Source organism: Molothrus aeneus, chromosome 1 (assembly GCF_037042795.1).
Source record: "Molothrus aeneus isolate 106 chromosome 1, BPBGC_Maene_1.0, whole genome shotgun sequence".
NCBI classification, from domain to species: Eukaryota; Metazoa; Chordata; class Aves; order Passeriformes; family Icteridae; genus Molothrus; species Molothrus aeneus.
Genome location: NC_089646.1, coordinates 2,688,614 through 2,714,091, shown reverse-complemented (window position 1 = coordinate 2,714,091; position 25,478 = coordinate 2,688,614). Strand labels below are relative to the sequence as shown.

General features: G+C 40.9%; 1 protein-coding gene across 1 annotated transcript in view; it reads right to left on the bottom strand.

Moving 5' to 3' along the window:
- OBSCN (obscurin, cytoskeletal calmodulin and titin-interacting RhoGEF) overlaps positions 1-25,478 on the bottom strand; it is a 177,510-nt gene that overhangs the window by 33,660 nt on the left and 118,372 nt on the right. The window contains exons 76-90 of the mRNA XM_066554246.1: positions 25,331-25,459; positions 24,450-24,589; positions 23,297-23,497; positions 22,880-22,962; positions 21,834-22,007; positions 19,993-20,152; positions 19,376-19,492; positions 17,974-18,138; positions 16,233-16,391; positions 15,032-15,209; positions 13,102-13,215; positions 12,080-12,247; positions 11,162-11,264; positions 10,500-10,629; positions 9,327-9,432 (exon numbers count right to left, since the gene is read on the bottom strand). Coding sequence (XP_066410343.1) covers positions 9,327-9,432; positions 10,500-10,629; positions 11,162-11,264; positions 12,080-12,247; positions 13,102-13,215; positions 15,032-15,209; positions 16,233-16,391; positions 17,974-18,138; positions 19,376-19,492; positions 19,993-20,152; positions 21,834-22,007; positions 22,880-22,962; positions 23,297-23,497; positions 24,450-24,589; positions 25,331-25,459 — 2,127 coding nt within the window. The remainder of the gene's footprint in view (positions 1-9,326; positions 9,433-10,499; positions 10,630-11,161; positions 11,265-12,079; positions 12,248-13,101; positions 13,216-15,031; positions 15,210-16,232; positions 16,392-17,973; positions 18,139-19,375; positions 19,493-19,992; positions 20,153-21,833; positions 22,008-22,879; positions 22,963-23,296; positions 23,498-24,449; positions 24,590-25,330; positions 25,460-25,478) is intronic.

Here is a 25,478-nt window from a genome sequence, read left to right as displayed (position 1 = left end):
CTGCATTTCCACCTGCAGAACATTTACATTGAAAGGGATTAACCTTAAAATGTGGATGATCAGGAAAAGAAAGTTAGAACATCTCCTGCACAAGTCATCTATGCCAAAATGAATTTTTTTTACTCTTCACAATACCATTAGTGCAGACACAGCCTGGTCCTACTGCCTCCAATAGACACAGGAATACCAAGCCAAATTGGGATACATAATATGATTTCTCAGTATATTTCTGCTGGCTTTACTTTAGATCTTTTGACTGAAGTTGGGCTGGTGGTAGATGCTTCATCCCTGGAAACATTCAAGATCAGGCTGGATGGGGCTCTGAGTAGGCTGATCAAGGTGAAATTGTCCCTGTTCACAGCAAGGGGTTGGACTAGATTATCTTTAGAAGTCCCTTCCAACCCAAGGCCTAAACCCAGGATCCAGTCCTCTTAATTTATATACTTCTCATGCAGGTTTTCCTGCGGTTTTTCCTGTGGTATTTCTTACCTTTATTTTAGCTAAATAATTTTCTGCCAGTGTTTTCCTGGCAAGCACAAGGAAGCCAATGCTCCACATCTGCTCCAGTGGAAATCACAGCAAAACTCATTTTGTTTCTGTGTTGAGATTCTGTCCCTACCTCCAAGGAATGGGGTTAAAAAGCAAGAAGTAACTGAAGGGTCAAACAGTGGCCTGAACTGAAATTAGGAGTAGAGACAGCAGCTTTTTAATTCCTCTTTTCCTCCTCACCATTCTCCAGTCACAGCCACGTGGAGCTGAAGGTCACCCTATGCTCCTCAGATATTTCTGCTCTGACTTTTGCCCTGGAGAATGGAGAATCTGTTTATAGCCATCATGGAAGACTAATCCTCTTGGCTTTATTGCAGCCTTTCTCATCTTCTGGTCTTATTTTTAAAAACTCGTACTTCCTTCTCCTCTAGAGATCAGGTTTGTTTCCACCTTTAATCTCTCCCTTTGAGGACATGGTGGAGTACAGGACTGGATCAGCTACAGGGAGATTTATTTCCTTGCAGAACACCCTCTTTTCTGCTCATTTCCACTGCTTTACTCTTTTCTCTAAGTTTTCTGCAGTTTTTCTATAGACCTTTAAGGTCTGTGCCGAGCCTTCAGACTGGCCATGGTGCCTTTCTCAATTACACACAATTAAATCATTTTAGAGGAGAATGAATCCTTGGGTGCTTGCAGCAGACCATGATCTATGTTGCAAAGTTAAAATGGATTTTTTGAGGTCTGGGATTTGCATATATGGACACTGTCCAATCCCATCTCTCAATTATCTATTATTTTCTGCCAGTAGTTTTAAAGCTGTTTCTGTTCTTCAGCTTCCTACAGGTTAAGAGTTGGAATTTGCCCTCTCAGAATTATTTCCAAACTTTTCCCCATCACTATCCCCATTTCAGTTGAGGTCACTCTTATTTAAAATTCATGACCACAAAAGGAGGGGATTTTCTGCCTGAGATCCCACTCCTCAATTTACCGAACTCCTTTGAGGCTGCAGCCCTTGATTGAGGGATCCCTCCTGGAGCTGTCCTGAACAACAGCCTATGGAACTGAGATCTCAGAAATTTAGAAATCAACTTAACTGATGGAATTTTGTACTAATGAATATTATTATTTAATCCACCAGTATTAATGCTGCTGCTCCAGATACAAGCACAGAGATGTGGTTAAATGAGATTTACCAAGTTTTAGATGTGGACTGGCTCTGAGATTCCCTCTTGCTCACAACTTTCTCACAGTATTTCCAAATGTGATATAAAAAAAAATAACTCTGTTCAGTTGCCCCAGTCTGAATCCTGGTCCTTGAGGTAATACAGGTAAAAACACTATTTTCTGGTTTTTGCAGGGTGAAAAAGATCTAATGGCTGGAAATTTGAAAAGAACTGAGCTTATCTGCATCTTCTGGGAGGGGAGACAATTTCTAAACCACTGCCTCCAAAAGGACCAAGTGCATGGGTCTAAAGGAATAATCCTCACAGAAAACAATAAAAACGATAATGGGTAAGCAACTCTTAACCATCCTTCAGTTGCAATTTTATGTCTAACAAAAATAAAATACATCCACTTAAGCCTCTTATCCAAGTCAAGGGCTGATTTTAGCAATAGTGCAGCTACTGAGGGAAGGCATTTCTCCAAAATATCCATTGCATAACTCCTTCCTCCCCTCAGGACATGGTTGGAATGGCTTGGAGCTGCTCTGAAATCCTGTCCCAGGTCAGGGTCCCCCTTCCAGCACATGAAATGATTTTATTATGTATTTCTCTATGGTGCTTAAGAAGATAAATTAAGATTTGAATGGCTGCTTGGCTTTTAGGCTATGAATGACTGAGAAAATACTGCTTTTTGCAGTAACTAATCTTTTTTAGTATTTTATAGGCATCCACTATAAACCAGGCTCAAAGCATCTAAAAAGACCAAGTCATCAGGACAATTATTTATATTAGAAATATAGAGATAGAAGGGGATAAAAACATTCACCTTCCTTCTGCTTCATCATACAAGCCTTTCCTGAAAAGTTTAAAATAAAGCCAGAAGAAATCACTCTAAGCTCTGAGGTATTTGTTAAATTGGTAGATATTTTCAGGTAAACCACTTTCAGTTTGGTTTTTTTTGTTTTCATTCAACACTGAAAGTCAGACTCCCCCTTCCCAAGCTCTTGTGAAACTCTACCAGCATTAGGGAGAATATTTTTCCTGTGTCATATCAAAAAATAACTGTCCCAGGCTGTGTCTAACACCAGTGCTGCTATTTTTGGAAAAGAACAAAAGGACTTTTTTTGAGGTGGTCACTTGACACGGCACAGAATTCTGTGGGATCTGGGAATGAACACACTTGCATGGCCAATGAGCACAAGCTTGTTATTGGATCATGCAGAGGCAGCAAGGCAAAAAAACCACAAATGTTACCCAAAAAAAAAAAAATAAAAAAAAAAATCAGCACTTACATGATGATGGTTTTCTTGGGCACTTTAGTCTCTTGTTCAGTGACTACAAAGAGAACAGTATGAACAGCATGGGGTTAAAGAAAGGCAAAAGCTGAAATGATTAAATTATCTTTGCTCAGTTCATCAACATAAACTGGAGTGAAAATAACCAACTGTACCATCCCATCCATGCTTTCTGTGGTTATTTCCAGCATCATCTTTAGTGTTTCTGACCAAGAATGAGAATCCAGAATGCTCTCTGAACGTTTGGCTTTGAAATTAAATATTTTGTGGAGAACAATTTGGCAAAAACTTTTTATTCTACCATTTTTGTTTGGTAGGTCAAAGCTAGAAAACAAGGTCCTTATTTAAATTTTATTTATCCTATAATAAGGTAGTGATGGTGTCAGAAATCTGAAAATGCCTCAACCTGGAAAATCCTGGAGAGCTGAAATTCTTTAAACTGTGATTGCACTTCCTAGAAAAAAGAGTTCCCCAAACACTGGATTGTGTCCACGCTTTTGTGGACTGGATGCAAAATCCAACTGATAAATATAAAAACTAATATCATTATCACCAGTAGAGAAAATCAGCATAAAAAACCAAACCCCAAATCCTAGGAAACCCAGGAGAGCCCTGTGTCTGCTCCATCTCTTTTTTTTCCTGCTCTAATTTGCAATTTTCCTGACCCTTCTCCCATAACCAACTGGAAGCTGTTGATGATTATCAAGATCAAAAGTTAAGATTTCATGGTGTTGCAAATATTCCTTAAAACTGACAGTTCTAAAAAGTAGAAAGATCCTGTTTGAAGAACTAACTGGGATTTTCAGCAGGTTTCCCATCCTCTCCACTGGAATAAAATTAAGATATTCTTTGAACAACACTGCTTTGAGCACATCTGAACTGCAGAACCTATTTCAGATCTAGGAAAAAAAAAACCATCAGCAAGCCCCACTTTTTATTTAATAAACTAGCAAAATATCTAAAAAAACCCCCCATAATTTAATCTCCAGCAATTGGTTTTCAGTTTTCCAGCCAGCCTATAATAAATAAGCTCTGGTAATTTTCAGTCAGTGCAATTTAAGTGAACTGCTACTTAAAAATATCTATAAAATCACCAGCAGTTCTTGCCCAGGGAGTTTCAAGTGTCCGTATTATTTGTTTATTAACTGATGATTAGTGCTAATGTTTTCAATGGTGCCCCCAAACCTGCATTGACTGAAAATTAAAAATACATTTACAATATTAAATGGAATACTTTAACCTAATTTTCCTTCCACTTCACTTCCAAGGGCTCTTCCCTGCCTCAGGTAAAACCTCAAATTTGACCATAATGAAAAAGAATTTTGTGCAAATATTGATGTTAATTTCTGACCTAGAGCTCATGGGTTTTTCGCAAGGCCTTGTCTTGTTTATCCCTGTAAAAATCGGGAATAATTTCCCAGAGATTCAAAGGAGTTACTGCAGAACTGGGTGAGTTTAAACAAAATCTGTTTGGAGATTTAAATTTACACTAAATGGGTAAGTAAAGAGCGAAACTATTTTCAAATATTTATCCCTGGACACAATTGCAATAAACCCATTTACCTATGCTTAATTAATATTTTTCTTTAAATAACTCAAACCTTGTTTTAAATGGTGGAATTATAATAATACAGTGATGGCAGATGAACTGAGTGCTCAATTTACCACACTCAGGTTAGAGATTTTCACTGAATTTTTAAATCACTATTCTGCAATTTTCAAATAACTTTTAGAAATCTCATTAAATAATACTATGAGATTTATTCATGTGCACTGAGTATATGAGTAAAAATGCTGAAGTTCTGATGGCAATGTTTTAATTAATTGGATCATACACCTGATAATAGGTGCTTTCTACAATTATTTTAGCAACAATGTATTTAGATGAGAATTAAGTAATATAAACTAAATAGTTGAATACATTTAATGAAATTTCACAGTGTCTATAACAAAATGTCTCTTTAATGGTTGCTCTATGAATGTCTGTTTTGAAGTCCTCCCAAATGACACCAACTGTGATATTTCTATTTGTGGTGGATGTCAAAGAGATTCAATATTCAAAAATTCAGCAGGCCTGGGATAAGAAAGCTGAAAATGGCATTTAATAAGTTGTATATGTGCTGTCCAAGGTGCGAGGGAGGATTTGAGCAATCCTATATTGAAGGATAGAACCACACGAAAGTAGGATGAGAGAATTTGGGTTTCTTTTCTTTCTTTTTGGTTTTCTTTTTTGTTGTTGTTGTTTTGGTTTTTTGTTTGTTTGGTTTTGGTTTTTTGTTCATTTTTTTCCTGTTGTTTTTCCCCGAGAGGAAAATATTCTGCATCCATTTTTAGCATTTTTTAGGATTTATCATTTCAACTTTTCAAGAGCATTTTAGGCAAACAGCTTTGCAAAGCAGGAGCCCCTGATAAGCAGGTTAAAAGCTGTAAGCATTAGGGACAGCCCAGACATCTCTTTGGTTAATAGATTAAAACATTGTCTTACAAGTGATGGAACACTGAGGATAAGTGAGCTCTCCTTGCTATGGATGGATGGATGGATGGATGGATGGATGGATGGATGGATGGATGGATGGATGGATGGATGGATGGATGGATGGATGGATGGAAGGTTATTTGTGGCCTTTATTACAATTTTTAAGTCTCTTTTCTCCACTCACAGAAGCTTAAACCTATTTTTGCTGCTCAGTTCATGCTGCCGGCATGAACCAGAAGAGCACTGCTCTGTTTTCACCTCCTTCTGCTACACTTGGAGGCTAATCTGCAAAACCTGACAAGAACTGCTAAAACTAATCCTAAAATGAGCAATTCTTGCAATCATTGAGGTTGGAAAAGACCCTTAAGATCACTGAATCCAACTGCCAAGCCAGCACCGCCACCTTAAACCCTGTCCCAAGTTCCAAATCCACAGATCTCCGAAATCTCTACAGGGCTGGTGGCTCAACTCATCAATATAAGAGTTTTTAAAATTATAGGATCTCTAATAGGATCTAAATAGGATCTAAATAGGATCTCTATCAAAAATACCCCACGAAAACCTAAACAAAGAAACAAAAACCCCCAAACCCAAACAACCAAAAGGCTCCACTCCTGCAGTGACTGACATGGTTGCAAAGGCAGATGGGGCTCTCCTGAATTTGCACTGGAAACCCTCTGGCCTGGCCAAAAATGAGACTAAACCACGGTGATAAGAGAATAAAAATAACAAGGTAAATACCCTAATCATCACCCTAATCAGGGAACATCCCACAGGGGGCAAAATCCTGTGCCCTATTTCTTCAGTAACACTGAGAGATCTGAGGCTCCTCTGTGTTTTAAATCTTCCTTGTGAGAACTTCAGAAGTACTTTGGTGATTTTTAACAAGGTGCTGCTACAAGGCAACCGAAGAACCTGCCCAAGGCTCTGCATGAAATCTAAAAGTTGTGAAGGAATTATTGTTGCCTGGCTGTAGCTGCTTTGGGAATTTTTATTTTTGGCTTTGTCTCCACTCCTGTACCTGACTCCTCCCCTTGTATTCGTTCTAGGTCCTGACCTGCCCATCCATATGGAAATGCAGCACCTTTCCAAGGCACTGGGCTTTGCTTTTCTTGACAAATAATCAAGTTAGTGAGCCTGGATGGATAAATCACACCAGAACATGCCAGAGCACATCAGCCCAGGTGTGCTGTGTGCAGGTTAAGCAGCAAGGTGCAAAGCAGACACAGTCAACTGGAAGTCAAAGAGAAGGATCTTCTTTCAGCTACACTTTTTTAAAGTGTCTCAAATTCTTCCAATATCCACAGAAAAAGGATTTTTTAAAGCAACCCTCCATTGACTTCAGTCCAGCGACCAGGTGTGGCTGAAGGCAGATCTCAGCTCACAAGGGATCCCTTAGTCCAGTGGTTTCCATCCTTTTTGGATTTGGTCCATCCAAGGGACCTGCAGACCCCCATAATGTGAATTTAAACCAAAGAATTTTGGTTTTGATACCCATGGTCTTGGACTGCGGACCATCACCAGCTGCAGGTCAGGGGCTCATAAACCACTGGACTAATGGTATCCCAAACCATGGGTTTGGTTCAGCAGAATAAACAGTACAGAAAGGCAGGAGGATAAAAACTAAAGTAGCTGCCCATTGGGTGCCTCATGAGACCCAGACAGTGGTGATTTCACAGGAACAGAGATAAATCAGGTAAAACTCAGACCCAGGGTGCAGTGAGCCAGGAAGCAGACACGGTATCTATTTCCTGTTGTGAGAGCAGTAATGTTGTCCTCTTGGTGAAGCTACAAGTGATCCCATGTTCACAGATAGGAAGGATTGGGAGGATGGAAAGAGCCTTCATGAGATCCACCTGTCCTCCAGGTCTTTGCCAGATGAACCTGATTTTTCCCCAGGCAGATCAAGGCTGGTTACTGATTCTCAAGAAAGCAACGAGTTCCCTCCTCAGTCAAGTGCATTATGCCAAATTCATCCCTGGTGCCATTCTCCTCCCAACAATCCTCTTGCTCCATGGATGAGCCTATTTTCTCCACTGGCCTGAAGCAGCTCTCCCTCTGTCTCACCCTGGGGATGACTCAGGGATCTATTTTCTTCCCTATTACCGAGTTCAAGCAATTGCACACATCACAGAACAAATGTATTTCATGACATTTCTGAAGCTTCCAGGCAAACTCCAATTATATTTCTGTAACCAAGCTCACAATGATTTTTGTTGTTGTTTTTGTTTATGATTACAGGAATAACAGCAGATGAGAAATTTGGGGCTGAACATACACATTTGAAACCCCCAAAGCTGAAAGTGCTCCTAAAATTTTATACAACCCTTGTTTGCTTTATAACATCTGCCTGAAGTGAAGTTCACCAAGATACACCACCCTGACAGATTTATTTGTGTTCCTCTACATCCTGCACACAACTTATTTTTCTCTCTTTGGGGCATAGAAAAGACAAATAATTCAAATACTTGAAGGTTTATTTGGCTGAAAAAATTCTACTGTTCCTACACTTACACCATCCTCCCTGTAACGCTTTTTGATGGGACTCTGGGAAAGAACTAAAAGGAAAACATGTTTAAAATGAAGCCAAGAAAGTTCAAAGATCAGGATGCTAATCTAAATAATTTATTGTGGATGAATCCTCTTAATGTAATAGCACAACATTTGTGTCTTCAGAGGGCTGGCCCAAAGGTCCAGCCAGACCAGGGTCCTGTCTCAAACAGGGCCAACAGCAGAGGACTGTAGAAAATGATGAAAAAATATGAGTAGAGGATCATTTATCCCTGAATATTTTTCCAGACTCCAGTATTTTCTGCCCAACAGCTTCATGAGTCAGAATGTTGCCTCTTAATGGAAGTTGATAATGTCAATTGTGCCCTTCAGCTGGGTTCAACACACTTGAACTCCTGTTATTATCACAAGACAATGTGGGAACACCAAAGTTGAGGATAGAAGGTCCTAGAGCTGTTGGTGAAACTCTGGCTTTTGTTGACCATGCCTCCACAGAAGCCTGTGAAACCAAGGTTTGCTGGCAGGGAAAGGCCTGTGCCTATCCCAGCCCCCTCTCTTGCCCTCCAAATCTGTCCCTTATCTTTTAAAGGTGGCCCCTTGGCTGTATCACCTCCTGGGCTGTTCAAGAGAGATGGGACTGGCTGGTTCACACTCAGCCACACAAGGACATTATTAAGATGTACAAAGGACCAATTCCCTATGCCAGGAAATGCTCCCTAGGAAGATGCAGCCATGGATTTAAACTGGGCTGTGCTGGGTTTGCAGCAAGCACTGACACACTCTGTGTGGAGATCCCTGGGATAGGCAGTAACCCCTGGAACTTTAGGCAGTAATGACTAAAAGTTGTGAAGAAAGATGCGTTTTTGGACGGGTGTAAAATCAATTCTTATCGCCCTACCAATCCAGGTGAAACTGGCAGGAAAAAAAGGAACAGACTCCATGGCTATCCCTGGACAGTCCTAAATAATGGATGAACTAATCATTGCTCAGGACACACTGCCCATCTCCTTCAGTGGTATTTCAGGAACAATCCCAACACACCTCCACCTTTACTCAGTGGCCCCTGTAACATTTCTGCCAGGCTGACACACATTTCCAAGTTTTCCAGCAACATACAACATTTCTTTCTGCACTATTGGTGGCGTGACAAACCCTTCATCTGCTCCTCCTTTTCCATATAATGCATTCACATTATATGAAGTTGATTTGCCAGGCTTGGAAATCAACAGATGATGATGGGCACAGAGCCGAGCCGCCCTGTGCCCATGCACATCTCCAGAAGACGTACAGATACATGGACACCGACAACCAACGTGGGTAAGATGGCAAAAAATACTGGAATTTTGTTGTTTTTAGGGCTGGTGTACGTACAGAGCTGGGCAAGGGTCGTACCTTCAATGGTGATGGCTTGGTCTCCTCTCCTCTCCTGGGTCAGGGCTGCAGCGCTGTGGTGGTAAAGCTCTGCTCCACTCTTGGCAGACCCTAATCTGTTCATCAGCTGGAGAGAACGGTGCAGTGCCACATGAAACACAGCATGGTTTGGTTTTTTTTGCAATGATAAAACCCTGCCTGTGCTACCCTTGGAAATTCAGTGCTGGCAGAAATGGGTGAAGGTGTGAGAACAGTGCCAAGCTGAAGTTTGAAGAGATGCTTTGGTGCTCGATGGAGTTCATGGTCTTCAACAAAAATTATTCACAGAGACAAGTTACAGCACATCTGCAAACATATTTACTTAATCACTGGGTGTTTGCTCTGCAGCCTGGTCTCTACCAACAGGCCCAGATTCCTGCTGCACACACACTTAGGTGGCGATAAAAAGAATTTTTTTTTAATCATCCAATAGTTACTGAGTTTTACTTAACCAAGGGAATACTGGACCTTATGATCTTAGTCTATGGCAAATGCAGGGTGGATTGGTTTTGCTAAAATTCCAGTAGAATTCTTTAAAGTATATCAAACTTCCTAAATATTTCTGTGAGCTGAACCATTTACCATGGAGCAATTTCCTAAACCAACACCATTTTTTTATTGGCAAGCCCTCAGAACTGATTACTGTTTTATTACAATGAATGCATAGACTATGACTAATTTAGATATAATATCTTACATTTTTAAAAATTTATCAGCTACTTCCATGTATCCTTGCTAAACAAAACAGGAATTTCAGTGCTTTATCCTTCTATTTAGACTTGATTTCTTTCTTTTGGCTCTAGAGGGTTTCTTAGTCATAATTTAAAGACAATCCAGAAACAAAATATCACATCAGAATGGTCACAAATTTTTTAAGAGTTTCCTCTAGAGATCTGAGTTTAAGCTCCATAACAAGCTCCATCAATTCTTACTTGTACCAACAAACTGTCAGATCAGAATATTCTGGAACTTTTGGATATTCACAATCCAGATCTAGCTCAAGTCCATCTTTAATATTCTTATGAGCAAGAATAAGAGCTCATATTATGAGCTCATCTTATGAGCAATTCCTCAGCCATGAGTCTCTGCCAGTAAAATGAATTCTCCTGCCTGTATCATTTCAGATGACAGATATTTAAATCTCTCCGCACTTACCTCACATTCATAGTGCCCCATGTCTTCATTGGAAGGGTTCTTGACCACCAGGACTGCGATGCCACTCCGTGGTTCACTGAAAGTCTGGTATTTACTGGTGTCCTTCAGCAGCACCCCATCCTTGTACCACCTGAGTGGGAAAACGTGGAGCATAAGCCAGGAAAAATTATGCAGCACCAAGAGGTCCCCAAGATCACTGATCCATCCATCAAACAACTCTGGAAGGGAGGCTGCAGGTGGGTAGATCACAGCTGGGTATGAACCTGCACACATTTATGAGGCTCCTCCCAAGAGATCTCCTCAGTCAGTGCTGGAAAAGGGCTTTAAATGATGACAAGACAGGATTTGCTGAGCTCTTTGTCTGAATACCTGATAAAATCAAGTCAGGTCCAAGGCAGGGAGGATAAACAATGATAAAATGTTTTCCAGGGCTTTAGATTGGACAGGGTCCTCCTCAGGGTCTATCTGCAGGTATTGCTTTTCAAATTCTAGCTAGAATTAACTGCTAAAAATCTCAGGAATGTCTGGATAATGAAGACCCAGCATTGGAATGGTGTTAAGATGGAAGACACAGTAAAGAAAGGGTCATAAACTCAAAATGACTTTTCTGACTATGCAAAAGGGAAACCAGGATTTGTTCACATGTGAGCTGAAGGACTGACCTGATCTGAGGCCTGGGTGCTCCTTCCACAGTGCAGGTGAACTGGACATCTTCACCCTCAACAAGATAAGCATTTCTGACCTTGTTCACAAACCGTGGGGGCACTGCAAAAAGCAAAGGTAAATGTGATTGGCAGCTGGAAATATGAACAGATATGAAGGGCATGTCCCCAACCAGGTAATTCTCACAGGGTATAAAGGATACTAAAGACCAAATTTTTTGACCTAAAAACAGTTGCCTGCACCTGTACATAATTTTTTAATATATATTATCCAGTATATGTTGTATAGAACCTCTGGAATGCCTTAATATTTGTAACATCATAGAAACATGGAATCATTTAGGTTGAAAAAGACCTCTGGGGTCATGGAGTCCAACCATTAACACTGCTAAGGCCAACAGCCAACCATGTCCCCAGGTGCCACATCTAAATGTTTTCTGAGCTCTTCCAGGGATGGTGACTCCACCAGTTCCTTGAGAAGATTGTTCTGGTGGTTGACAACACTTTTGGTGAGGAAATTTTCCCTGATCTCCAATCTAAACCTCCCCTAGCCCAGCCTGAGGCCATTCCCTCTGCTCCTGTCCCTGTCCCCTGGGATAAGATCCCAAATCCCTCCCGGCTGTCCCCTCCTGGCAGGAGCTGTGCAGAGCTCAAGGTCCCCCCTGGGCCCCCTTTTCTCCAGGCTGAGCTCCCACAGCTCTCTTCTTGTCCTCCAGCCCCTTCCCCAGCTCTGTTCCCTCCTCTGGACATGCTCCAGCCCCTCAATGCCCTTCTGGTCATGGCAATCTCAAAACTGACCCCAAGCCAGCACAGGGGGCAGTCACTGCCCTGCTCCTGCTGGTCACACCATGGCTGGTACAAGTTTAAGGTATTTCATAGCAGACACCTTTAAAATACTGCATCTGTGCAGGACATTACCTTGAACAAGGATCTTTCCCAAGGTGCTGGCATTCCCAGCAGGACTGGAAGCAAAGCACATGTACTGTCCTGTGTCAGCCCCTGTCAGGTTGTCCAAGATCAGCGTGCAGGAACCATCAGGATCTTCTATGATAATGTGGTGGGGATCCACCTCCACAGGCTTTCCATCTGAAAGGGAAATTATTCCTTTTAAAATAGCTTGCTCAGAGTTTCCTCCTTAGGAATTTCATCCAGCTTTTCGTCCTGGGAGGGCTGAGAGCTGTGTTATTGCTGCTGGTGTTGGTAGTTGAGGAATCAGCTCTTCCTCTTCATCCAGCTCTCAATAAAATATCATCCAGGGCACAGTACTGTTGGAGGACCTCGTACATCACCACTCTTCATTTAAAAGTGAAATTGCCCCAGAGTACATTCCGTGCAGTCATAATTCTGCTTTTCCAGCCAAAGGAGCACGCCCAAAATGCCCAAAAACACAATCTCTAGACTTGAGCATCTCTAGAGGATGAGCTCTTGGATTACCTGATACCTTAGGTTTTAAGTTTTTCTTTCTGTGTTAATGTGCAGCTTTTATCTTTATATTAGGTATTACTGGGATCTTTTCACAGGGTGGGGAAGACAAAACAATCCTATTCTAGCTGGAGACTCAAGGACAATCTCTTCAAACTTCAGGCCCAAAGCATGAACAACATGAAAAGAAGAGGGGGGACAAGCAAGCAAGGAGGATGAAACTTCATAATTTAAAGCCATGAATTGGACAGTTAACTCCAATATGCAAATGGACTAAAACTTATAAAAATCTGAGATCTCATGACCAAGCCCTCTTTGGCTTCCTCTCTCTTGGAGCCATCTGGGTACTGCCAGGGCATGGCCTTTGAAGGCTCCTCAATAAATCTCCACTTTATTGCCCTTAGCTCTGTCCAGCCTCCGTCCCAGCCCCTTAAGGCATCAACCCACTGCCCAACTACCACAGCAATATGGACAGGGAGCACATTTGGAGGGTGCATTTCATGCCCTGCTGCTCATACCTTTGTACCAGCTGACGGATGGCTTGGGAGCTCCTGTCACCTTGCAGGCCAGCTTGACTGTCTCTCCCAGCTCAGCTGTGCAGTCTGCCAGCTCTTCCTCAAAGTCTGGAGGGACTGAAATACCAGAGGAATTGTGTTAGTAGTCTGGAGGAAGGGGCTCTGTCCATGGCATGGCTGCTGCTAAGTGAGATAAGAATATTTTTTGCAAATCTGTGAGGTTCAGAATGGAAAAAACTGAACAGGAAATTTTAGCAGCTCAAGACTTAAGAGGTGACATGCTCTTCTTGCTTGTCTGAGACAATTCAGTCTGTAACATGTCTGTTGTTGGCTATAAAGTTAGACCATATGAAAAAAAGGGAATTTGTTGCTGATCTGGAATTATTTTAGACCATGATTTTAAAAAGCACATCCATTATTCAGACACCACACATCTGTCACTGTTAAGGCAATTCCTCAAATAAAATGCAGCCTGGGTATCCAAACCAGCATTCTGCTGGTGCCCTTACAATAAAATCTATTCTTTCATTGAATCATAGAATTATAGAGCGGTTTGTGTTGGAAAAGACCTTAAAGATCATTGCATTCCCACCCCTGCCATGGGCAGGGACACCTTCCACTGTCCCAGGCTGCTCCAAGCCCCATCCAGCCTGGCCTTAGACACTTCCAGAGATGGAGAAGCCACAAATTTGGGCAACCTGTTCCTTTATTAAGTGACATTTATTTTAACCCATTGCTACCATATGAAACCATGCAAAATTGTTCTGATAATCTTCCTCACTAAAACACTTTATTAAAGGCACAGAAATGCAGTGCCCAGACTTGTTTTCAGTGAATATGGACTAAATCCAATGCTGTTCTGGCATTTTAAGATGCCAAATATCCTTAGACTATAGTGGAAACCATTTGTAGCTGATGCCTAGAAAATAAAAATCTAATATTCTTACTGATATATTTTGTGGATTAAAAATTTGTGGAATCTCAAATGACACTGAGACTAATGTAACATTAATGACTATAGAAATTTCCAAAGCAAACACAGGTAAAAAGATAGAGCAGTGTAAGCCAGGAGTCGAGTAAAGGGCCTGGAACCCAGTGAAGGCACAGGGTCATTTGTACTGGGGTGTGTAGGACTCTGGATCAGGGTACAACACCAACTCTCCCTGCCTCTCCTCCAGGAGAGGTGTTTCAACCCTCAGATTATCTTCTAGGCCTCTTCTGGACTCACTGCAGCAGCTCCATGTCCATTTTATTTTGGAGACCTGACAGATGGACAGAGCACTGCAGGCAGGATCCCACAAGAGCAGAGCAGAGGGGCAGAATCCCCCTCCCTGGACCTGCTCCCACATTTAATGACCATAAACAGCGTCTCTCCCTCTTCTGTAATTTCCTAAACCTGATGCCTCGGGTTTTGGCTTTTCTATTTTCAGATTCTGTGCTGCTTTAGTGTGTGGGTCTGAGCTTCACATCAGGGCATGCTGAGCTCTGTGCACAGAGCAGGGAGACAAAACAATTCCTGCTCCAGCTGGGCACCAAGGACAAATGATCCAAATCTCAGCCCCAAAAGCACAAACCCCGTGGGCTGGAGAGAGAAAAACAAGCAGGGTGGGACTGCAGGGGCTAAAGCTGGAATGGGACAATGAACTGCAAGATGCAAATGGAGCAGAACTGATCCAAGGGAGAGACCCTGGGAGCGCTGGTGCATTTTGGGGCCATTTTGGTTCATCTTGGGTGCAGCCCTGGCTGGGCTCTTGTGCTGCCCAAGGTGCATCCATGGAGGAGATCCTTTCCATAAATCCCTGCTTTATCCTTTAGCTCTGTCTAGCCTCTAGTCTAGAACTCTCTCCTAGGTCAGCCTGCACAAGGCACCAAACCAAGGAGACCATCCAAGAAGAAAACCCGTGAGGTTTGGGTTGTCTGGTGCCACACTTACTCCAGATGGGCTCGCTGATCCTCTGCTGGATGCCCAAGATCTCCTTCACCCAAGAGTTCTTGATGTTCACGGTCCGCGCCTGCAGCAGGTACTTGCGCACCAAGTCCTCCCGCTCGTGCCAGATCTCAAAGGCCCGGTCATCCCCTTCCACCAGGTCGTTCACATCTATGTTGTTCAGCTGAGCGACAGAAGGGGCAAGAAATTCACCACAAATCCTGTGTTTTTTAACAATTCCCAACAGCAAAAAGGGGTAATTTGTGCTTTCTTCAAAGATTTTTTGGATCGCGTGAGCAAGGCAACCTGGCCTTGGATGAAGAGCAATCAGAGCTACTGTAAGAGTTATTTTCCCTGCTATATGTGACTTTCTGGTTACCAAACTGACATTTTCCTGGTGTTAGTTGTTCAGGAAAACAATGTCCAGCATTAAAAGTTATCCCAAGGGTGGAACACACTGGCCCTGAAGGGCTGGGCCAAGGCAACATGGAAAAAAATAGAGAATAGGCAGTCTCTGGACAAAGCATGGAAATGCTTCCATTTTATTTATCTTGGAAAAGAAAATCTGCCTATGAATATTGATAAGGACTTTCTGAAAGTCCGGGCAGGGTTGGTCAAGAGCTCCATGGTTGTTTTGGTTGGTTGGCTGGCTTTTATTGGAGTTGAGCATCTCCTGCCTTGTGAAAACAATTTCCTCAATTTCTGGCAGTTTTAATCCTGAATGTCTGAAGATGAGTGGGTCAAATGCTCTGAATTTTTCCATTTCTGAACAGGAATTGGTAAGGACCAATTGGAAAGGACATAACCAGCAGAGAAAACCCAACAGAATTTAGCAAATAGGATGCCTTCTAATTTACTCCCAGTATTACAGATTATCAAAACCAGAGATTTACAAATGCAAGAAAATATTGTAGGCAGCAAAATCCATATCATTATAATGTATTTATGCTGTTAATTAAATGAGGGAAGAGAAATAAATAAATGCTTGTACTTGTAATCTCCTTGCTGCATGGTGAAAGTCCACCCTGATGGTTTCTGACATGTGTAAAATCAATATTTTGGGATAAATGTAGATTCTACATGTGCTTCAAACACTTTTTGAAGCAAAGGAATAGCTCAGAAGGATTAGAAGAATGTTCAAGCTGGATATAAAAGTGAAGTTCTAATTGACAGAGAAATGCTTTATGCGAGGTTAAAGTGATCAGACCTTCATGATGTTCTTGAAGATGTAGCTGTAGGTGTCAGTCTTTGTGTCTCGCTTTGGTTTGCAGATCACAATATAATTTTTGAAGAGGAAAACATGTCTTTTGTGTCCTTTCCACGCCATTCGAGCTCCTGGAGCTCCTTCCCACACAATGAAGTGGCCCTGATAGGAAAAAGAAGGAAGAGCACACAGTGATACATCTGGAATAATTACCAGAGTTATGCCTCACCATCATTTTTCAGTGTCCAGATAATAAATGTTTTCTGTTGCATCATCTGATATATCATTTCTGATGTATCTCTGGTTTATTAAAGCACAGCAGATGGTTTCTAATGCTAAAGGTGACTCATCAGGCACAGCCAGTGGTTGTCATTACATTGATATTTAAATGGTATTATTTGGTGTCAGAAAAATAGACAGCCCTTGTCAGGTGGAAACAGTCTTGGAAATATTAAAGGAAAATTATATTTTGTGTGTTATACAGACACTTTATATGATGATTTCGTCACCTTCACCAGAGCAGGGCATTAATTTCACACAGCTTCAGACACAGACAGCTCAATTAGTGACATGGGTTTCCCCTGGCACCTCTAGGGAGAAGTAAACACTCGAAGGGTGAGACTGGACAATTTTTGGATGCCTAAATGTGGAGAGGTGAATGCCCACCACAGTGTCACTGTAATTTAGCCTTACAACTCCACTCAGCAATACACTGTGATTCCCATGGAAAACATTGGATGAAGACAGAATAAATTACTTGCCTGGTAGAACACAGCAAATCTATAAAGAAACAGGAATTTGAGTGAGGATATTGGAGGTCCTAGACTAAAGTGCCCTAACAGCTGGGGCACCTAAAAAGCCACACACCTGGTTCATGGGAAACCTGGGGGAGCACATGGGTCTGTTGAGGCCAGTAACTTCAGGAGCTGCCCCATGTCGCTTCCCAATAAAGAGTTAAAACCCTTTTAGATCTTGTAGGGGCCCAGAACAATTTTATTTCTGCTTGATGAGCAGGTTAAAAAAGGCAAATAACGGCATTATGTGTGAATTATTCCATAAACATCCATGCTCTGGTGTTTCAAACATTAGTGGAGCCAGAACAGCCATTTCTGGACAGCAGTAAGTGAAATAAGCAAATCACCTCTTTCAGATATAATTCAATAATATAATAAAATGTAATGTAATGTAATATATTTTTATATAAATATATTACATAATATATATCAATTTAATAATATATAATAATTAATTATATAGCAAATATAATAGCCAATATATAATTACATATTGATATTATTGCAATATTAATATAGCAATAATATAGTAATATAATTATATAGTAATGAGATATAATAAATACCATAATAACTATATATATAATATATTAGTATGTAATATATTTTTATATTTCTATATATAAATATAATAGATAATAGCTTAATAATATATAATAATATATAACAATTATAATAACTTATATACAATTATGCATTAATAATATTGCAATATTATTATAGTAATAACATAGTAATGTATTGACATAGTGATGAGATATAATAATTAACATAATAATTAATTATATCGTAATATTTTAATTTGATTTTGTAGTACATAATTAAAAAATAATAATAACAACAATCACAATAAGTAAATTCTAAAGACTTTTCTTCCAAGAATTAATTAGGGCCCCTTAGAAACTGGGAAGGCAGCCATGGAGCCAGCAGTGATGGGACATTGCAGTTACCTGGCGGATGGGCTCCCCAAGGCTCTCCAGGGTCCCTGGGTAATTCTCAATGAGTGAGACGTGCAGGTTGTTCTCTGCTCTTCTGGTGAGGGCAGACACAATGGCATAGGCCTGCTCCAGCAAAGTGCAGTTCTGGCTGTTCCTGGCCTTGTTTCGGATTAATTCCTGCAGATAAATGAAGAAAAAATTAGTGGATAATCAGAGAGGAAATAAGCAGTTCCTTCAGAGCCAAAGATTTTCTCAATACCTGCTCTGTCTCTTTCATCTCAGCAACTTTTATGCCATTTTTTTCACCACAAACTGCTTAGATAACAAAGTCTTTTCTTTCCTACCTACTCAGCAGTATTAAAGACTAACCAGTCTGGCTTTTCCTGACATCAGTTGATATTAAGCAAAGATAAAGTTGAAACAAACACCAGATAGGCTTTGGTGGTTGAAAACCAAAAATTCCAAAGTGATCCTAAATATACCCATTGCATTTCTCTTTTGCTTACCCTCAAAATAGCAGAGAACAAGGAATTCGTGTGCTGAGTCAACATTAGATAAATAAAAAGAGAGGTTGGAAAAGTGTGAAATGGCATTTTCCCTGCTCTTCCCACATTTGTTCCTGTTCCTCTCTTTCAGCAATGAAGGCATGGAAAATGCCTTTTCTCCTCCAAGAGACCCTTAAAAATGTTGGTGTTTGTGTGCAAGATTGTGTTCAAAAGTAGAAACAGTTCAAACTGTTCCTCTATACAACACTAGAATACGCAAATATTTTGCCATGATTATTTTCTTCCTCAGCATCCCAGTGCTAGTTCCCATTAAAATACTGTTTAAAATGCTGCTCTGAAATGTTTGCTTATGGTCTAAGACAGTAGGACAGATGCAATCCTGAAAGACAAAATATTTCAGGGTGGTAGAATGGGGCAAATCTTTTCAGAAAACAAGAATTTCATCTTACTATAATATCAGTATAAAACATAAGGAAAAGAAGTGGTAAGTCATTATCTTAGACCTGGAAACTGCTTATTTTTGTAACATAAATGTTGCTGAGTTTGAAGCAAATTTATACCTGTCATCCAATATAATATATAGTAATATAATATATAGTAATGTAATATATACTAATATAATATATACTAATATATTATTATATCATATAATATTTTTTCATATCTTTAAGGATAAAGCTCACTGAACTTTATGGGGTTGGATTCTGTGAACCTCCACCTGGATTTGCATTTACAAAACTATTTAGAGAACACCACCACTGGTGATGATCAATCTCTTATTTATTCAAGCAGTTTTCAATCATAGTTTTATCAGAAGGAAAACAAGAAATAGGAAATTAAAAAAAAAAAATCATTTTCTGCACAAACTCCACAGAGCAGAACATAAACCTGTAACAACATCTCTTTACCTTAATTATTGTCTGGTACTGCTGGATCCTGTTAATGGGTTTTTCCAGGTAGTGCTGCAGTGGTGGGATAAGTGGCTGTGAGGGATCTTCATTAGTTAAATATTCATCTGTGTATCTCTGAAAAAATACATGGAATAACAAGGAAGGGTTGTTATAAAGAGCAGTAGAAAAAATCCTGAGCAGCTGGAGCAGAGAAACAAGATTTGCTTATCTATATTTATGATTTATGTGGTTCTCTTGGTCTTGTAATGTGGTGACCTTTAAAATGTCCCTTAATTACCATTATATAAACACAGCCATGTTCATGTCTGTATAATCTTTATAATATTAATAAATGCACAAGAACATGTAAATATATTCCCATATTGGACACACTTACAAGAAAAAGCTAGGAAGTGAACAAAAAATCGTAAGTTTTAATAATTTTTAATATTTTAAACTAATAATTTCAAAATCACTAGTATGAATTAATTTTAAGTTAATAAATTTTTGCTGTTATATTTAGCAAAAGACACTACAAATGCTTTTGAGGTTCACATTTATGATAAATAATGACACTTCTCGATGCAGTGGGTTACAGGATGAATTTCCCACATGCGCTTTGGGTCCTGCCTTACCTTGTAGAAATCCTGGACAGCTTTGCTGACAACAATGGACTCTGCCTGGACCCTTCCCACCAGGTACTGGATGTACCTGTTGAACTCTGCTTCGTGCTTGATGAAGCACATGGCCACGTCATCATCAGTGTCACAGCCCTGCAGGCTCCTCAGGAACACGCTGTGGGGACAGGAGCACAGCACATCTCAGGAGAGGGGGCTGCAATGAGGCCAAAAACACAGCCCCAGCTGCCAGGCTGGCAATCAGGAGATGTCAGGTGAGCACAGGTTATTGTGGGGAAATTGTCCTGGATTGTCAAATACGGTTTGGGGGTGTTCTATTTGCCATCTGTCAGAGCTGGGGCAGTTCTCTGCTGTCCATGGGGCAGTTTTTTCTTTCTCTCTCCCACAGCCAACCCTCCCTGCAGGAGATCTCTGCTGTCCATGGCCACTGAGTGTCCCTGCAGGGCTGATCCAATCCCATCATCCCATGGGGAGATGCTCCGCCCAGGGGAGGAGCCAAGCATTCCTACCTGGATCCAATCTGAGGTGCTGGCACAGCCCAGCAGCCTTTGCCCAGTGCATTGCCAGAGGAGCAGCTTCTGCTGCCCTGCATGGCCAGAGGGAGCCCAGGCCCATCTCCAGCAGCCCTGGAGCTGCAGAGGAAAACTCCCCCCTTGTGCAGGATCCCTGCTCCAGCAGAGCCACAGCTGGCACTGCAGGAGGGCTGAGCCCCCATGGGATGGGGCTGTGCCACCACCCTGACACACAGGGGGACAGGGCATGGTCTGACCCTGTCAATTTTTTGTTTTCTTTTTTGTACTATTGCATTTTTATTTTTAATTTTCCTAGTAAATAACTCTTACTCCTACTCCCATATCTTTGCCTGAGGGCCTCTTAATCTCAAAAATTATAGTAATTCAGAGGGAAAGGGTTTACATTTTCCATTTCAAGGGAGGCTGCTGCCTTCCTCAGCAGCCACCTGTCTTTTCAAGCCAAAGCAGAAATGATGGGGGAAATAAGGGATGTTGCCACATTAGGATTAAAGTGCTTAGTGCCTCTTCACCCAGCACAATGCCATTCCTCTCAACTGGGGCTTTGGACAACGGGCAGGAGAACAGGCCAAGGGGAATGGCTTTAAACTGACAGAGGGCTGGGTTAGATGGGATATTAGGAAGAAATTCTTCCTTGTGACAGTGGTGAGGCCCTGGCACAGATTTCCCAGGGAAGCTGTGGCTGCCCCTGGCTTCCTGGAAGAGTCCAAGATTAGGTTGAGAAGGTCTTGGATCACCATGGGATAGTGGAAGGTTTTCTGAAATTCATGGATGCTGACATCAATTTTACATGGATTAATATCTCTGTGAAGACACTGCTGAAGTGCCTGTAAGGTTTTGCTGCTTTTTTAACCTAATTCACTGTTTCTCAGTTAAATTCACTTAAAAGAGTAAAAAATGAGCTGGACATAGGAATCCTTGAAGCCCTGAAGGGGATTATGGAAGTCCTAACCCTGTGGTAGGATTTAAGCCATGCCATCATTTACCCTCCTGAAAGGAGCATCAATTCCCTTGCACCTCAGGATTGCCAGTGCTCCACATCAGGAAAAATAGTAAGAAATAATATGGAATAATATTATTCCATAATATTATTCCAGTAATAATAATAGAAGTAATAATAACAGTAGTAATAGTAGTAAGGATAATAATGATAATGACAACAACGATAACAATAGTAATAGTAGTAGTAGTAGTAGTAGTAATAATAATAATAATAATAATAATAATAATAATAATAATAATAATAATAATAATAATAATAATAATGCTACTCTTTGGTCTCCAGTGAAGGCACTTGGGAATGCCCACCTGGAATGGAAGCGACCAATGTCATCAATATTCCTGAAGATGGTGGATTTCTGACTGGCAACAGCTCCTGGCACACTGGGACAGGTCTCAGTGTACCTAAGGTGATGAGTCTGGAGGAACTGCAAATCCTGAATGTAATCTTCCTCTGAGATCAACAGCTCCTGAATGAGAACACTGAAGGGGAGACAGAGAGGCAGAAAGGAATCACAGAAAAATCATCACAATTGTCCTTGAGAGGCTTTTAGGCGGTAAAGTAGGGATTTATGACCAGAGGAACTGACTCCTGGGGTGTGTTGAAAGATCCCCTCTGGGGATTGATGGATGCATGTGGTGCCTTAAGTTTTAGCTTTCATATTTTCCAGATTCTGTACTGCATTGGTATATAACTCTGAACTTCATATAAAGTGTTAGCAAGTTCTCTTCAGTTTAGTCAAACAAAACAATCCTTTTCCAGCCCCAGAACCAAGGACATTGCTGCAGCTTCAGGCCCAAAAAGTGCAAACAATGGTGAATTGAGGAGAGCAAACTGGGAGGATGAGACTGCATAACCTGGAGCTGGAATTGGACAATTAACTGCAATATGGAAATGGACCAAAACTTATAAAAGTGTGAAAACTCGTGACTCGGCATCTCTCTTAGGTAGAGCCATGGCCAGGATACACTGCCCAAGGTGTATCCTTTGAAGGCCTTTTAATAAATATCTATTTTATTCCTTTAACTCTGTCCAGCCTCTTTTCTAGGTAGCCTCTTAAGGCATCACATGGATGGATGGATGGATGGATGGATGGATGGATGGATGGATGGATGGATGGATGGATGGATGGATGGATGGATGGATGGATGGATGGATGGATGGATGGAAGTGGCCAGTGGAAGGTGTCCCTGTCCATGGGACTCGTTGACCATAGATGGTGTTTAAGGTCCCTTCCAACCCAAACCATTCTAGGATTCTGTGATCTCGATTGCCTGGAATTTTCCTAAGCCGAAATCAATCACAAAATACAAGTGGTTCAAAAGGCAGGAAAATTCAAATGACACAAGCTCACCTTAGCTTCCTTTTGTATTCATCTTCAGAAACAAATTCTCCAGGAAACTCCGGAATTTCTGTTGCTCCCCACTCTGGTGACAACTACAGTATTAGGAAAAAAAAAATTAAAATAATTCTTGGAAGTGGACAGTGTTTTTGTCTATACATACTCAGGAATATCTCTCATGTGTTCACAGTCCTGTTTAGTCCAACAATTACTAAACCAGTGTGAAATTTCTTTTGTACTGGAGAGTTTTTAGGTCTTTCCAACCCGGAAATCCCTGCAGAGACCAGAAATATTGTCTAATAAAAGCATGAAAAAGTACAGCCTTGTTCCAGACCCCTTCAACAACCTCCCCCTTGCAAAAGAGGCAGCTCTAAACTGCAACAGGAACAATAAATTTTAAATGAGAAATAACAGAATGTGATCAGTCACCTTTAATTTCTTGTCCAGATAAGCTGGAGACACCCAACCCTGTCGAGAGGGACTCGATTTCGTGGGTTTAGTCCTGACCAGCCATTTCAGAGGATGAGCTGAATCCAGGACTTCCACATATTGTCCTTCCTTCAGAGTGATGGTCTCCTTGTCCGGCGCTGCAGGCACGTAGTCAGCAGTGACCATGTAGACATCAAAGATCTGCAGGCACAAAACTACAGTCACTTTGTGCTCTTATTTCCCTCATGAAGAACTTCCCAACTGTGGGAATCCATAAAATCAGAGGGTTTTGGGAAAGCTGCAAAAGGCAGGCCTCAGAGACAGCAGAACTGTGATCGGAGCTGAGCAGGAGCCATGAGATTGGTCAGCAGAAAAATTATGTAAGAAGTAGAAAAGTAAGGACAAATAGAACAATGGTCTGTGTATTAATGCTTGTCTAGAATAACTCCCTAAGCTGCAGAAAAGTTTATCTAGTGAGATATTAGGGAGTTCTAAGCTTAATAATGGAGCTCTGTGCATTGTGTTTTAAGGCTCAGAAGCAGGTATTGTATTTGAAATAAGCAAGCATTGTTTTAACCAAAGGTACCTGTGGTTACAGTGGTTGGATGGAACTACTGTCAATGTGCTTTTGCTTTGTGTGATTGGTCAAAAAACTTATAAATTAAGTTGTAACATGAAGTTCTTGGTCTGCTGCCTGGGATGTGAGCTGATGGCATCTTCCCACTGTCATAACCATGGAATGAGAGTGATGCTGGAAAATAAAACAGCTCAAGGCACGTTCCTGGCAGTCCCATCCTGTTTGTGATCTGTACATAGCCCCCGGCCGGAGATATCCAACAAGATTCCTCTGGCCAACTTTATCCAAGGCCACAGAAAATCAAGTTCTGACTTCCTGAATTTCAGCCGTGAGAGCAAGAGGTCCCAAGTCACGTTTTGACCATGTTGACTTGAAGCACTTGTTCAGGATCACAGGGCGAGCATCAGAATTTGATTCTCTGTGCTCTGTATCACAGACACAACATTTAACTACTAAATACACCTACAAAACTGGATTACATCACCAAAGGGGATGGAGATCCCTACACCACAGTAGGTTGGTCATTCTAAGTTTAGTTTTCTCCTTGTGTCCAACTTGTCCATAGAGATGTCATACCTCCCCTCTGGAATCCCCATCTTCAGATTCAGAGGAGGATTCCTGAGCAATGGATGAAGGTCTGGACCGTCCATGGCGAGGAGATGCAGAGGGAGTTTTTGACTCATCATCGCTTTCTGCACCTGGTACTCGAAGTTTAGCTGAAAAGCAGAGCAACAGCAAAGTGTTAAATAAGTATTCCCAATTTAAACATCAACCAAATCTATCATAATTTTTCTTCTTCCTAGGAAGAGCATTCACAGTAATATTTAGTGTAATTTCCTCTTGATATTTAGGATTAAATTAATAATTTGGATGTTTTAATACATGGTGTTGCAGGCCTACTGCATGTGGGCATGTATTGCTGCTGCACTGCTGAATGTTTGTTGGAGAGTTAATGCCTCTATTTTTGCTCAAAGTTAAACTTTTTCTACAAGATAACCAGGGCAGACACAAACCAGAATTTTTCATTCAACTCAACAAATCACTGGATTACTACGCAGCTATGCACAGAGTTTTCAGCCTTTATTTGATTTTAAAATTCCACTGTGAGCTAAAACTTGAAGATGTGGGAAGCACAGAAAACAGGATTGCTTTCTGATTTAGGAACAATGAATATCTGAGGAACTCAAAATACTTAAAATATGCAAAATACACTTATATTTTTACAATTTACTGTAATGGCTTTTTTCCTAGTTCAACATTCTAGACTGAGATATGCAGGTTGGATGGATTCCTACTTAAATTTCTTAACCCTAAGCATTGAAAAATGTTCATTTGCTTATATAGAATGACTGTCTCAAAACCTGCTGCATAAACCTCACTTATAATTAAACAACACCTAAAAAAAGAGATTGCTTTTTTTTGTACCATAATTAAACTGTGTTTTCCAGATTCCTTACCCTGAGTTATTTTTGCAGATACCATTTCTGAGATACGTGAGGTGAGTTTCTGGAAGAACTCTTCTGAGCCAACATCAGCTAATGAAATAGGGCTTTTGGGCACACCTTCTCTGCCAGCTTCAAGGTCTCCTGGAAAGAAAGAGAATTT